Raw genomic sequence first — 14,553 nt, 5'->3', positions numbered from 1 at the left:
CGAGGAGGGAACAACATGCAGAAACTATAGTAGATGTTTCCTCAAGCTGCAGCCAAAAAGAGTACATTGGCGTTCGAGTGTTGTTATAAATCACTAAATCGCACCGAGTTTCTAGTTGAGTTAACGTTAAGTTTAAGTAATTGATATATTGATGGCCATTTCATATAATTAAGAAGCAGTCTGAGCTTTCAACGCCTTTTACAATGGGACAAAGATCAAATGCAAAGCAATAAAAACCGGCGCAAGGGTGGTAGTTTCACACCTTCTGCTGACAATCTCAAAGAAATTGGGCTGCCCGATGGTAGGAATCACACCTACGTCTCGTGAACCAGCTGTCACGTATTATACCCACTAAACTACACCGAGGTTCAAGGAACTGGTATATTTAGAATCTTAATATACCTATGGCTTGCTTGAAATGTTGGAGCATGTCTGCCTAGTGGCTTGACTATCAAGACTAGATTTGAATTCTTCGTAGGCTTCAATCCTGTTGCCTACCTTGCTGCCTACCTACCCAGTGTATATATAGAGGCCCTAGAGCCACCTTTAATCGACCGACTTCTCATTCTTAATCTTCCGTTTGACAAAATGTTGGTGAGAACGTCAGATATCGATGAAGCTGTCATGAACGGGACCGATATACAAGGCGGCAGAGTCAGTAGGGGAGGGGATCACGTTGATAATGGTACAGAGCCCTATGATGAATGGAAATGTATACCTATCTGTCACCCTATCATTACCTGTTATTGAAGCCCATGAAAAACTCCCAATTGGCGCTCCTCAAAAGCCAAATCCGGATCTAGCTTGGACAGCTTTGTCAAGTGACAACAGCAACAATTTTGTGATGCATGGCGCACCTCCTCACCTCAAGCAAGTTCTTCATCAAACACCGCAGGCCTTCGGCACAAAGAGCGGGGCGACCACCACCGTCTGCCCTAACCCATTCCCGTCCTTCCCCAGCGCAACCGCATACCCCTGCCCCACGAACCGGTTGATCAAGAACAGTCTCAAACCCCTTCTTCACCACCGTGCCCAGCATGCTATCTACTGCAGCCGTAGCCTCACGCTTCTCATTATTGGCCACCGAATGGATCTCCCAACTCTCAACCTCCGTAGCGCCATTCCAACTGGTATAGAAAGCAGTCTTGCTAGCAACTTGGTCCCAATCCGTAAAGATAGCAGGACCATTATCAGGCACGCCAGTCCAGTTGCCGCGGTGGACTGAATAGGAGCAGGTAGTTGTGTGGGCATCGTCAGTCACGGCGCCGAACTGCGCGTGCAGAACGCAGGTCCTATTGGGCATGAACTCGGAGAAGGCGAGGTCGCCCTAGCTAATGAACTGGTCCCTGCTCGAGAGCGTCTGCACGTCGCCTTGCGAGGGCGAGAGTAAGCGTTCCGGGGAGATGTATTCCCTGAGGAGCGTGGCTGTCTTTGTGGGTCGATCGAGATGAATTCACCGGATAACAGGCGGACGCGTTAGTGCTAGGAAGACCACCGGAGGCATTGTCCATGATTGAGATTGTGAGATTGTTGGCCGTTCAGGTGTGTAGGATGAGGTCATGCTGGCAGCTAAATGTTAAGTTTTGCAAGTCGAACGTAGAGTTTTTGCCATTTAGGCGCCAGAGAGCGCTGCCGTCATAAGCGGAGATGAGATATATAGTCGAGGGGTGCCGAGAGAACACGAGATAGTTACCAGGTGGGTCGTTTGCAGCTGAGTTTAGATGACTGGAAGCGTGTCAGTTAATGTTTGAGACTATAGCTGAGAGTGCAGTTGAGAGACGGCGGGGTGGTGCGCAACGTACAAGTAATCATAGGCCGTAATAAGTCTCTCGCCATCTCCTGTGAAAGGGTCTTGGTCAATCTTGGAGTTGGAATCCTCAAGACCAACATGATCCAAAGCACTCCATTCAAAGAGAACTCCAGCGAAGAAAGCGATATGAGGCTCGCCATTGTAGTCTTCGGCTTTGACGTTGAAGGCGTATGCGGTTCCTCCCCGTAATCCGACCAAACAAGATTGCCATCGATGTCGTAGACCACCGGGGTGGGGGATGGCTTGGACGTCAGGCTGGTATTCGAGAGGGATTTTGGGTATAAGAGGAGAGAAATATGTAACCATCTTCTTGGCTGACTAGGCCTTTGTGATAGGTAATGAAGTCGATCGGCTGAGGATTCAGATCAGGGCGCTTGGGTTGGACGTCAGCTTTACTTGAAATTTTGAAAGGATGGAGGGGTAGGCCTTACGGATCTGAAAGGAAAAGCAGAGTTGTTCCAAGCAAAGTGGTTCAGCGGGGGAATGTTGGTCGGCAGGGGTTGAGGTTTTCAACGGGCGGAGGTACCGAACGGAAGGCGAGAAAAGAAGAGAAAATTTTGAGATTTTTAAATAGGGAGATAGCTGCGGTGATTCGAAAACGGAGCGTGAAAGTAGAATGTGAATGCGGCAAAGGCAGGGGTGTGAATTGGGGAGGTGCAATTCTTGCCACTAATCTCGACCATGTTTGTGGAAAAAGCGATGTCTGCTCAAGCATTTCAGAGACATTCGAACTAGTCTGTCAGCGAAAATTGTTTCATTTCAAAGACCATGTCTTCCGATCACGAAAAAAAAATCCCTTAGGGTAAAAAGGAATGGAACAGGGTTGACATGGGCTGCTCGGGCTGGGCCTTCATGCTACCTACCTACATCAGGGGCCGGTAATGATTTCCCGCCATCTGGTTGGCCGTTTGCGGTGTCTCCACACACCCTCGCCTCCAGCAGATCAAGGGCGCCGCACCAGACGTCGATTTAGCTTCCCGCCGTAGATGAAAAGTTTGATTGCAATCCACGTAATGCTTGTCTCCAATGAAAGATCTGACCAAATACTAATAAAATATAGACTAATGTAAGGCCTGGTTGAGAGAAATCAAAGCATTTCTGCCCATCATTATTGCAAGATTTCGCAGATATTAAAGGAGCTCTTACCTTTTCTCATTAGCGACCAACGGAAATCAAACACCACAAATCGGTTGTCGCCCATGGGATTCTCATCTCTGAGGCTGTGGCTTGCATTGACTTTATTATACTCTCTTTTGATCTCCATCGCCCAGTTTCACTGATCTGTCGGTATTGCTTACTCTTCAGCTGCGCAGTACACCCCCTCGCTCCCACCTAAGCACACAATCCCGCGTAGATATTTTCTCCCTGTGGAGAACGCTATCTCATTGCATATACATCAAGTAGATACTGTACCGCTGAATCCCTACGATTGACCGTACGGCAGATTCGAGCCTCCTTTACAATTGTTCCAACGAATTCAGTAAATATTACAAAAGACGCGGCACGGAACGTTTGCACCATTCATGAAAGCCGAACTGTAGTAATACACTATTTATGCAAAGACGGGTGCATGTTTAGGGTTACGAGCTCTTACGAATTTCCTTCAGAACATTCTCCCACACCCCCGGGGCTCGGCTCCTTCTCATACTTGCCACGTCATCCGTGACATAGAATTTGAACCTGGGTTCAGCTAAAAATCCTAAAGCCTTCTTCCAGGCCGATCGTTGTGCGAGCTCTTTCTGAAGGCGAGGAGTTCTTATGCGCTCCAAGTTAGCCAGTCGACCCCAGCGACTGGGCAAGGCTCGTATCTCTGACACCCTCACGCCGGTGGTTTTTGGAAGCCCAAACAATCGCGCAGTGACGAATTCTAGCTGCGCATCTTTGGGAAGATTTTGTGAATATCGGATCAGTACATCACGAGATCTACGAGCGAACTCAGGAATGTAGAGATTGACTGAGTTGACGAAAGGCGCTGTAGCAAGGCCCACGACGATCATAGGAATCGCGCCCATGCATATGACTGCAGGGGATGTCAGGTCGATACAAATGAAGGTGAGGAAAGGCGAAGGTAAGAATTGAGAATAAAGAATAACTGGAAAGGAGTATTTACCTCCAACAGTCTTTAGGACGGGCTGTGGCTCATTAGGGGCATAGTAAAACCGTGGGGCCATAAAGACGCATGAGATACCAAACAGGAAAATAGTTGTGACTTTCCAGAAGGAAATGAAAGTCGTCTTTCCGGTGCCGGCATTGTAAATGAGAAGTCGAGAAGGATATGCTGCGGAACGTCAACTTATTTTCAAGCGACAGACCTGGAGTCAGCTGACCTGATTTGGATGGTGTATATTGTGTTCGAGACAACTGCTGTTGTCGTCGAATTGGGGTTTGTGCAAAGGTATGAAGTCTGGCTGTGCTCGGAATGGGTATACTCGAGCTATATAGTATGGTGCATGGCTGCACTGGGCTAGGACGTAGCTTAGAGCATGCCCTGTATATAGAAGAGACAGTTCTTGATCGAATTATCATTTTATTGTGATGGATGAACTGGCATGTAGTGGAAAGAAGCAACCGCACCCATTGAGTTTTACGGATTGACAGACGCTAAATTCCAGCTAGGTACATAGACTCAGGGGGTTCCGCCGTTGCCAAGATGACCGCCCGGCGGACCGACCAACCATCGCATATTGCAACTTCTTTATTAGGCCTTGAGACCGCATCGTCTTACTTGCTACTAACCTACCTGCGCGCTCTCCATTCGAGCACGTACGGCTTCTTATTCCACAAATATGACACAACTTCTTGTGCAATACTAACTATCATTGCTTACTGTACAATGCCAACCTTCCAGTCTCTCCTTGGCCTCCTGGCCCTCCTCCTTTCCCTCGCATCGGCATATAGTACTCTCTCAGACGACACCCTTAAAGGCTTACCCAGCCCCGGAGACGATTTTAATGTCCACCATGGCGCCCTATTATCGCCAATACTGCGCACACGGGTCTCAGGTACGCCTGGCTCGACCGCCGTGCTGAATCATTTCGTCGATTTTTTCCGCACCCATCTCCCAAAATGGACGTTGGAGTTTCAGAACTCATCCTCTACGACCCCTACAAGTAATGGCAAGGAAATCCCCTTTGTTAACCTAATTGCAACCCGCGACCCACCCGGAACCCAAGTTGGAGAAGTCGGGCGATTGGCGCTGGTTGCTCATTATGACAGTAAAATCACCCCAGCGGGCTTCATTGGGGCGACGGATAGCGCGGCCCCGTGTGCGATGCTGATGCACACCGCGCGCAGCATTGATGAGGTGCTAACGAAGAAATGGGAGGCCATGGCTGCGGACGGAACGGAAGAGCTCGAGGAGCAGAAAGGAGTCCAGATAATATTCCTTGATGGAGAGGAGGCATTTCTGAGCTGGACAGATACGGATAGTCTTTATGGAGCACGGTGAGTACTTGCAAGCTCCCTAAATGCTCTTGACTTCCAGCGCAGACGAAAACCTTGAGATTGGAGTTCGCTAATTTTCTTCAGCGCTCTCGCAGAGTCTTGGGAACACACCGTCCACCCCGCAATGTCGACCTACCGCACCCCTCTCGCATCCATCTCCCTCTTCCTACTCCTTGACCTCCTCGGTTCCGCCAACCCAACCGTTCCGTCATACTTTAAAACAACACATTGGGCCTACAAAAACATGGCTGCTCTAGAAACCCGCTTACGCAATCTCGAACAGTTCAAATCGTCACCAAATCACCCTACCAAGCTGAAAGAACGCGAGAACGAGCTACGAAAAGAGCCCGTCTTCCTTGTGGAAGCGGACAAGTCAGACGATAGATTCCGAGGATGGATGGTGCAAGACGACCATATTCCATTCATGGCTAGGGGAGTTGAGGTCTTGCACATTATCCCGACTCCTTTTCCAAGGGTATGGCACGAGATGGATGACGATGGTGATCACTTGGATTTAGATACAGTGGAGGATTGGGCGAAGCTCGTTACAGCGTTTGCCGGAGAATGGATGGAGCTGGAGGGTTTTTTTGATGCAGCGAAAGTCATAGCAAGAGGAGAGTGGAATGAGAACGAGGCTAATGACAAGAAGAGGAGGAAACCCACCAGCAGGACTGAGTTGTGAGTGTCCTTTGATGCATGTGCCAGGTCGAACCTGGGTTGATTTTTGGCAGTGAAACACTCGAGGTTGAGATTTGAGCCACGATAATCAAGTCTTTCAAAATTACTTCCGAGCCCGATGCTGCAAATATAGTGGATTGTGATGAAAGTTTTACGCCTCCTCGTTGCATCGGTGGCAGTTCCGGACTAGTTTTGTGGGCCAAGAATTGCATGCAATGCAGGACCAGGCAAGCAGCACGCATCTTAAGTGAGCGTCAGCCGCGAGTCTTCGCTTCACAGCTATGAAGCTTCTAGCAGGCCTAGAATTTCAAGCCAAGCATTTCCAACGGCTCTCCTGCTCTATCTGGAAACCATTTGGCTTCGTATGAACGCATTTTACTGGAGTGCTGCTCGGGTGACTACTATGAGTAGCGTTAGGCATATGTGTATCAGCTAATGGAGCGGGCCGCAACGGTAATATGGACTTTCAAATGAGGCTAGATGATACATCGCGAGGAATGCAAAGATTATATGGGAAGCAATTGGCTATGGCGATTGGCTCGCCTTCAGGGAACTGCATTCCTCGCTTCTGAGGACAGAGCCCGCCTGGAGCTTGCCTTTCTCCTCCGAGTATCAACGAGTGGCACGACTACGGCTTGTAGGATTCCATCTCTCAAAGACATTTTAACCCTTCCCCTAACAAACTCTCATGTGCTCGTCATGCGAACAAAGGATCATCGTACCCGTTATATCCGGTTGCGGTTTCGAAGCCGATCTCTATTTCATTGTCCGATTGTGCCCCTTATCTAGAAGCGGAAACTAAAAGCGGGATACGTCTAGTGGACAGCAGTCATGACAAGTACTATAAAATACAGAGACTTGCTTTTTACCTGTCTTCCTTGTTTCAGGGTTGTCCCATTCGTTTAAATCTCGAATTCTGAGAATTGCTGGAAATCGCTAATTTATGACATTTTTCGAGTCAAGTACAGCTTACTGCTGGTAAGATACAGTTGCTAAGACCCCAAATGTCGCCAAAGACTCCCAAGGGTGCCTCTGGGAAAGGCAAGGCCAAGAGAGAGCGTGAAAAGTCTGCCAAAGAAGGCAACATAGCTTTATCTGCTGGTGCCGCAACCCCGAAACCAAAGAAACAACGTATTGGAACTACTCATCAAGTAAAAGGTGAAGACAGGACTGGCACAAAGTGGGATAATGAAAACTATGAAACATTAAGAAGGGGGTGCAGAGAACGTGGACTTCTGCACAGGAACTTGAAGAAGGCACAGTTAGCTAAACAGTTAGCGGAAGATGATGCCAGAAACGATGTTGCAGCAGTGGAGAAGAGGCGGCGGGAAACACAACAGAAGATTCAGGAGGAAGTCGAAAGGAAGAGGAAAGAAGTAGACAAGGCGGAGAGGATAGCTCAGCGGGAGCAGCAACGCAACGAAGGAGGGAACGAAACAGACGAAGGCTACCTCATTAACTTATATGACAGAGGGATAACAGGGGAGCTTATTACGCTTAGCGGCACAGCTACTACGACCGAGACGGCCACGCGTAGTAGCATGTCATCACCGTATCATCCCAACATCCCATATCAGACGCTCAGCGTCTTTGAGTGGCCCTATCCTGAGCTGCCATCTCCAAGCCCCCCGAAAACACCTACCACGCCGCACTATGACCTAGACTCACCCATGCATCTCATAGCGTCGACTCCGCCGATCCAACCAGTAAGGATGAAATACAAATACATGTTTCTCCAAACGACCAAGTCAAACGAAGGGGTGGCTTTGCCCGGCAAGAAAACGCCGCCAAACTTGTCTCCAGATTTCGTGCCAAGGCCTTCCCCTGAGGCCGTGCAGGCGGCGCGCAACGGCGTCCGAATCAAGCAGCTTCGAAGAACTAAGATTGAAAGCGGGAAAGACTGGAACAAACGTACCCAGTTGCAATGGTGGAATGGCGGCATGTTTCTTGAAGATTTTCAGATCCCTAAAGAGTGGGATGCTGATCAGCCGTCTTTATCGGAAGCACCATCCCCCGGTGCGGCCGAGACGACGAGCCCTACATCGCGGTCTAAATCGGTGTCAAGATCCAAATCCAGATCCCGATCTAGATCGAAAAAATTACAATCAAAAGCAAAATTACAGTTGAAATCAAAGCCTGCACGAGGCCAAAACACCTCAGAACGAAATAGAAAGCAGCTAGCTCTCGAGGCTGCTTCATCGACAATTAGAAGCAAGAACCCAGTTTTGTACTTACCAGCCTGCCTGGATATGGATAATGATGACGGATTCCCACACACCTTGGATAGGCTCTTTTATATAACCTATCTTGATCAAGAGATGCCTCACTTCTTCTTTTGGACGAGGCCCGGCGACTGGGAAGATCCGACGCAGGAGAACCCAGAATATAATATTTGGAAGGCTCAAGATAGAGAGAATGCCAAGATAGAAGAAGACATTCTTGATTCACAGATAGTACAGCGAGAAACAGATGATGCATGGGGTCGAGCAGAAGACTTGGAATCTAACATGATGTGGTTCCAGCCGGTTCCGCTCTCCAGGACCAGAGTGCGTGTTAGGAAACCCAGAACAACTTTGGGTCCTATAAGTACAGATCTCAAGTACTATTCTAAATTTAAGGATCCCAAACTCGAGCGAGCAATATGTGTGGCCGAGGAAATGCTAATAAGGAAGGGCCTGAGGTACACACTCGGTGCGTTGAGAAAACGTTATGAAGCGGATGCAGGAGACCATGAGCACTGGGACCAGCTTACAGAACGTCTACTAAGACTGTATCCAGCCGGTAAACTTCCGGAAGCCCCTCCTGTCCACGTGAAAGAGATGCGGGATGGATCTGTCGCCTTGAAGATTGCAGAACTCGAGAATGGACAACCTCCTTCACCACTGAGAGGTGACGAACCCTGGACAAGAAATGATGATAGGTATTGGGATATTGTCAGAAAACGCCCGATTCCAGACGAAAAATTAGGATTCTTGAATGATGTGGCCCGAAAACGCAAGCGTCGTACATCTTTGTGCAGCAGTGAGGACCTCCCATGCAAACGCCTAAGATTCCATCAAGATGCCTATGACAGCAAGTGCTATGATGGCGAACAGCCCCTGCAACGGCCCTTCGACGATCTCAACGGTCAAGCAACCAGTATTTCAACTCGCAAAACGACTCAGGGGAAGAAGGCAGCTGGGCTTGGGGTAAATGTGTCATTCGCTCTAAGTACCGTTGAGAAGAGGACTGCGTACAATGACAACGTCGGCGATGTCGATGATGTTGCTGCAGATGGAGATCTTGACACACCGATAGCGTCTACGAAGTCGAACACCAAAAGGACTACCTCAGCTGCCGCAAACCCTATAAAGTCCGTACTCTGTCGTCCCACTGTTGAAGTCATGGCTCCCCCAGCAATGAAAGCCAAAAAAACATCATCTTCGAAAGTCCACAGACTTAGTCCTACCACCACTACAGTCCGCTCAACCACAACTAGGACTGGTCACAGGAAGACTCAGCATATCGATCCAACCCACGAAGACTCACCTTCCCCTTCGCCAACCACGCCCTCACCAGTCCTACGTATTCCAAAACGTAAACCACATGATCATCCCTTCAGAATCCGCAAGGTTAGTCTTGCAGAGACTAGCGATGGAGTTTCTCCATTGCATAAGCCAAAGAAGCATGATCATCCCTTCAGAATCCGCAAGGTTAGTCTTGCAGAGACTAGCGATGGAGTTTCTCCATTGCATAAGCCAAAGAAGAAGATTGCCAAGACCAACGCCTCGAGTACAAAAGCGAAGCCAGTCCCAGTCTTCATATTGCCTAAGAAGAAGAAGCCGGATAATAAAGCTTTCGAGGCGGATATAATTAAACTTGATGCGTCTAATATCGAGCTTATGCCACCCGTTAAGAAGACGCGCAAGATAGCCAAAACATCTACAAAGGTGAAGGGTAAATCATCGGAGAACGATACAATAACAGCGATTTCTCGATCAACTGTCAAAGTGCCAGTCAAACCGAAAATAGTTGCGGCGGCAAAGAAGTTAGAGAAACCGACACTGCCTACATTGAAAGGAAAAATCCTTACAAAAATCTGTAAGCCCAGATCTCAATCCTTTTCATCGAAACGAAGTTGACTAGGACTAAGGAAAGTAAAGCCACATCCTCTACCACCGAATACACCAGCCATTTTGGGCTCAAAGCGTGCGTAACAAGCGGAATTGCAGAGAGGTTTAAATGCTGAGTTTTTGAAAGAGCGGATTGGAACCGCCAAGAGGGGCAGACGAAAAGAGCCAAGGAATAATTTCAGTAATTTTATAAAGAAGTTCGTAGATATAAAGTCTACTCAATTTTCTGTGTCTTAGCTCTTCAGATCTGAAATGTGAATGGTAATGTCACAAGAGTGCTGACCTTCGGTAGGCGGAGATCAAGCTAGTGATTATGGTGGTTCTGGGAACTCTGACTCCTTCCATGTTTTTCAAGGCTGCAATATAAAATGGGGATTCAAGATCTTCAAAGGAATCTGTGTTCCTCGATTAATGTTTTCATAAGCATCTGAAATCTAGTTTACAAGTGCTCTGCCCCTTTCTAGGTAGTAGATGTATAAAAGGCACCCTCTATACCTAATAGCACCCCTCCCCTAGCTATATAGGTGCGCTTTTATACCCTCTTCTTTTTTTTAGCGCTAGTTTTCCATCTATAGCTTCTTGTTTTTGCTTGCAAGTAGTATAGCGCTTAATATTGCTATTTTATACCCCTTTATAAGCTAGCTAAGGGCTTATTCTATTGGACTTAGTAGGCTATACGTATAGCGCTTAAAATAGCGCTTTAGTGAGGCTATTTACTGCTGCAATTTAGTAATATTATATGGTGTTTCGGCTATCTAAGATGCATTTAATAGTAGGTAGGGCGGTAGTATCTAATATTTAGTATATAGCTATACTAGCACGCGATTAGGGTTATATAGAATAAGGCTAGTGGCTGTAAATCCTGCCTATATATTATTTTAATATAGTACTATTTGCCTAGCCTACCTATATAGCGGCAGAAATTTGTATTTATTAATATAATTAACGCCGCCGGCTATTATCTATTTAACGCCGCGTCTATAGGCCTACTTTAGCGCCAAGAAACAGCCTATATCTAGCGGCTATAGTAGATATAATAATAATATTTATTTATTGCTTAACATCCGATTTAAATCCCTTTTTTTTTTATCTATTGTATTATATTACGTACAATATTGCGCATGCAGCCTTAGGCTATGGCGCTATAGTTCTATATACATAAATCCTTTCTAGGCAGCTTAATATATACTAGTAGCTATATCCTAGTAGTTTATAAACCCCTAAACTAGGAGTTTATAGTTCCTTAGTAAAATACCAAGTTACTATAACTACTAGAGAATAAGAAAACAGTAGGAAAAATTCTAAGAAATTCTAGCCCTTGTCTCTGTCCTTTTGCAATTAATTTTTATCTTTTTTACTCTCTACTATCTTTTACCTAGAAGCCTAGTAGGAGTTACCTCCTTCTAAAATCTATTAATTTTATTCTTCTATAGAATCCTCTAAGCTAGTATCCACTAGTTTAGCTGCTTTAAGAGTCTCGCAGTCTTTACTATTAGTAAAGTGTTTTTCTTTATAATTAATGCAAAGGGGGGTAGTATGTTTGCAAGGCTTGCCCATTATTAAGCAAGTAGGACAGCAATGGTCTTTAGATAAATGTACAGCCGCATAAAATCTATAGGCCCTAGTAGAGTATCTGTCTCCTATATGGCCAAATTTTTAGCAGCTAGTACACTGCGTAGTAAAAGAGACTTCTAGGTATTTTACTACCTTATGTAACGTGTCCCGCCTCACGTCGCCATATGGCTAAAAAGATTAAGAGTGCTTGCGAACTTGTTATAAGCGCGGCGGGATCTAATACATATACTCTTACACCTTAGTAGCTGTACCCGCAATTAGAATATCTTTTTACTTAAGAATTTCTTATCTTTTCTCCTTATTCTCTATAGTAAAAACTATAAAGCCAAATCTGGTTTATAGATTATGTCTTTTTTTACTAGATAAGATCCACCTAGGTAGTCCTTATATCCCTATAGGATTAAAGGTCTTAATTTCTTCTTTTAGAAGCTTAGAGCCCCCCTTTCCTAGAAAGGGTAGAGTAGGAACCCTATAGGCTATAATTTAAACCTAAGGTTCTAGTTTTTATTTTCTTTAAAAGGTAAAGCAGTTATACTAGATTTCCTTATATTTAACTAGGAAATCTATATTATACTCTTCTGTAGTTATAAGAAGAATATTTTATTTTCCTCTAGTTCTAGCTATAGACCCTAGAACTGGCTTTTCTACTTACAGTTTTAATATAAATAGTTAATTAACTTTGTTTTGTATAGAGAAGGTATTTAAAGGTTAGTCCTTTTCGTCTATAATTAAAACTAGCTTTCTTTTATATAGTTGCTTTTTCTTACTTCTAGTAGAAGTAGAAGGGGTAGGGGATAGTAGTAGTAATAAGGAGGGTAGGGAGGACGAAGAAGGGAGGTCCTTCTTTAATCTCCCTATATAGGTTTTTTTAGTAGGGGCTACCTCCTTACGGAGAGCTCTTACTTCTTTAACTAGTCCTTTAATTTGGATCCCTATTAGGCCCACATAGACAACTCCTTATTTATATATAGGGAGAAAACTCTATTTAAGAAAACCCCGTAATACATCTCCCTGCCTTTTAGGACTTACCAGCTTAGCGCCTATAAGTTACCTATAGTGCTCTTCTACCTTACTTTTTAACCTCTTTAGGAACTACTGCTGCCGTAATAAGCTTATAGACGCGCTAGTATTGTAAACTTACTCTACTACTATAGAGCTATTAGGGGGTGCCTATTACTTACCCCTTTACCTTTTATTACTATTTCCTTTGCTACCTAGAACTGGTCTAGTATATTTTAGCTAATAAGCTACTAGGTAACCGCCTTAAGACCTTTTTATATTAAGAGTAGTGTATTATAGTTCTCTATACTAGCTACTAAGAATATTACTTCTTAGTTAATGCGTAAGGGGGATAATAGTATTATATATTTTAGTATCTATCTTAGCTAGCTATATTTGCATCTTAGGCTATTTACTATAACACTTACCTAGTAGAGCTAATCTTTTAGTTCTATTATCCCTGTTCTTAAAAGTGTTGCTATTATATTTTCTGCCTTTATTAGGCCTTCTTAGAGCCTTTAGATATTTACCCCCTATAGTATTAACTATACTACGGCTTAGGTTTCTTTTGCCTAAGTTAGTCTTTATATTTTTAACTTCTATATACCTCTTCAGTATTAGTCTAACTAGTATTATATTACGGTAGCTAGTTTCCTAGCGCTCTTTTATACTCTACTTTAGCTCCTTTTTCTCTTTTACTATTATCTTTACTAGTCTCTTATGCGTTTCCCTTCCTCCTTTATATAGGCCTAGGCCCTAACGCGGCACTATTCTTTTTCTACTTTCTCTACCTGTTTCTTTAATATATTTTCCCTACTTTGGGGTTATTAGTTCGTTCTCCTATAGGGTACCCTAAGATCCCTTTATAGTTTATTTAGGCGTGTCTTAATATACTTTATAATATTAGAGTTGCGTTCCTTTTACGCCTTTTATATTATAGCGGCTTTAATATATAGTTATACGGGGGGGGATATTAGCTTCCTTCTTAAGCAGTGCTGTGGCCGTTCGCTTATACCCGCCTATAATACTCTAAAGGTAAGCTATTTAGACCTTTTAGAGCGGTTTAAGGAGTAATTTAGGGGGGCCTTTTTTGGTTTCTCTAATGGCCCAAATATTAGATCTATTGTTAGGTAACGATAAAGGCACGAATATATATATATTGGTTACCGAGCCCGTCAAACCATTTAGTTTAACATTGTACCTTTTTAGCCAGTTGCGTTTGTTTAGCTCGGTGGGCGATCGTTACATCTATACGTTATAGTTAGCCGGATAACTACTATATATAGTAGGCGTAACCTCTAAAAGTATAGACCCTATATAGAATTAGCAATCCTAGATATTATAATATACTATACTTAGCCCTTATAGGCCGCTTATAATATATATGCGCTCTACTAAAGCTTACTATTTACCTATACTCCTAATACCCTTAGGCCTTAAACTAGTTAACCCCTAAAGCCTTAGATATAAATTATATACTAAAGATCTACAAATTGGTTACGTTTTCTTATAAAATAGATTAGCTAGTATTTCTCTAGTAAGAATTAGACTCTATATTATCTTACCTATTCTATATAGGTGTTGTAGGCTTTCTCTAGTGTTTTGCCATTCTCTATAGCTATTAGACCGTATATAATTGGGTTTATATAATTAATAAAGCCTATTCCCTAGGTCGCCCCTTCTTTAAATATTACGGCGCTGGTGGAAACTAATAGATATTAGTGGGAACTGGTAGATTATAGCTAATAGATATTAGTGGATATTGGTAAATTATGGCGGACAGTTGTAGATAGCCGTAGATAGTTTTATATAGTTTTAGATAATTGCTGTTATGTGACTAGAAGATTATATATAACGTTAAGCGGCGCCACCCTCTATCTCCTTTTTTTTCTTTAGCTTTTATAGACTACTAATTATATAGGCTTACGCGTCCCT

General features: G+C 44.4%; 4 protein-coding genes and 1 pseudogene across 5 annotated transcripts; 2 read left to right on the top strand and 3 right to left on the bottom strand.

The window, feature by feature from the left end:
* Positions 1–293: 293 nt before the first annotated feature.
* Positions 294–366, bottom strand: K441DRAFT_t1 (annotated as a pseudogene). Its single transcript has one exon. The product of its transcript is annotated as a tRNA-OTHER (tRNA).
* A 712-nt stretch (positions 367–1,078) lies between these two features.
* Positions 1,079–2,480, bottom strand: K441DRAFT_710225 (uncharacterized protein). Its single transcript, XM_067653884.1, has 4 exons — positions 2,242–2,480; positions 1,803–2,183; positions 1,341–1,725; positions 1,079–1,292 (listed from the first exon to the last, which is right to left on the bottom strand). Exons 2-3 carry the CDS (start codon positions 2,114–2,116, stop codon positions 1,539–1,541), a joined length of 501 nt encoding a protein of 166 aa, XP_067510309.1. The 5' UTR covers positions 2,117–2,183; positions 2,242–2,480; the 3' UTR covers positions 1,079–1,292; positions 1,341–1,538.
* A 752-nt stretch (positions 2,481–3,232) lies between these two features.
* On the bottom strand, positions 3,233–4,399 carry K441DRAFT_4054 (uncharacterized protein). The gene is made up of 3 exons (XM_067641500.1): positions 4,138–4,399; positions 3,921–4,088; positions 3,233–3,830 (listed from the first exon to the last, which is right to left on the bottom strand). The coding sequence occupies exons 1-3, from the start codon at positions 4,334–4,336 to the stop codon at positions 3,391–3,393; spliced, it is 807 nt and encodes a 268-aa protein (XP_067510308.1). The 5' UTR covers positions 4,337–4,399; the 3' UTR covers positions 3,233–3,390.
* Positions 4,400–4,643: 244 nt separating this feature from the next.
* On the top strand, positions 4,644–5,936 carry K441DRAFT_683356 (uncharacterized protein; the record flags this gene model as incomplete). Its single annotated transcript, XM_067651682.1, has 3 exons — positions 4,644–5,254; positions 5,339–5,855; positions 5,904–5,936. 3 exons carry the CDS (start codon positions 4,644–4,646, stop codon positions 5,934–5,936), a joined length of 1,161 nt encoding a protein of 386 aa, XP_067510307.1.
* Positions 5,937–6,936: 1,000 nt separating this feature from the next.
* K441DRAFT_691749 (uncharacterized protein) lies at positions 6,937–10,053 on the top strand (the record flags this gene model as incomplete). The annotated part of the gene is made up of 1 exon (XM_067652503.1): positions 6,937–10,053. The coding sequence occupies one exon, from the start codon at positions 6,937–6,939 to the stop codon at positions 10,051–10,053; it is 3,117 nt and encodes a 1,038-aa protein (XP_067510306.1).
* Between the last annotated feature and the right edge of the window lie 4,500 nt (positions 10,054–14,553).

Source organism: Cenococcum geophilum (assembly GCF_001692895.1).
Source record: "Cenococcum geophilum 1.58 unplaced genomic scaffold K441scaffold_1, whole genome shotgun sequence".
Lineage (NCBI taxonomy): Eukaryota > Fungi > Ascomycota > Dothideomycetes > Gloniales > Gloniaceae > Cenococcum > Cenococcum geophilum.
This window is presented reverse-complemented; position numbering and strand designations above follow the sequence as displayed.

Coding starts and splice junctions, on each gene's coding strand:
- K441DRAFT_710225 (XM_067653884.1), bottom strand. CDS start 2,116: ATGGTTACATATTTCTCTCCTCTTATACCCAAAATCCCTCTCGAATAC. Junction 1,726..1,802: donor ATTACGGCCTATGATTACTT/GTACGTTGCGCA, acceptor ACACGCTTCCAG/TCATCTAAACTCAGCTGCAA.
- K441DRAFT_4054 (XM_067641500.1), bottom strand. CDS start 4,336: ATGATAATTCGATCAAGAACTGTCTCTTCTATATACAGGGCATGCTCT. Junction 4,089..4,137: donor ATATACACCATCCAAATCAG/GTCAGCTGACTC, acceptor GACGTTCCGCAG/CATATCCTTCTCGACTTCTC. Junction 3,831..3,920: donor CGTCCTAAAGACTGTTGGAG/GTAAATACTCCT, acceptor CATCCCCTGCAG/TCATATGCATGGGCGCGATT.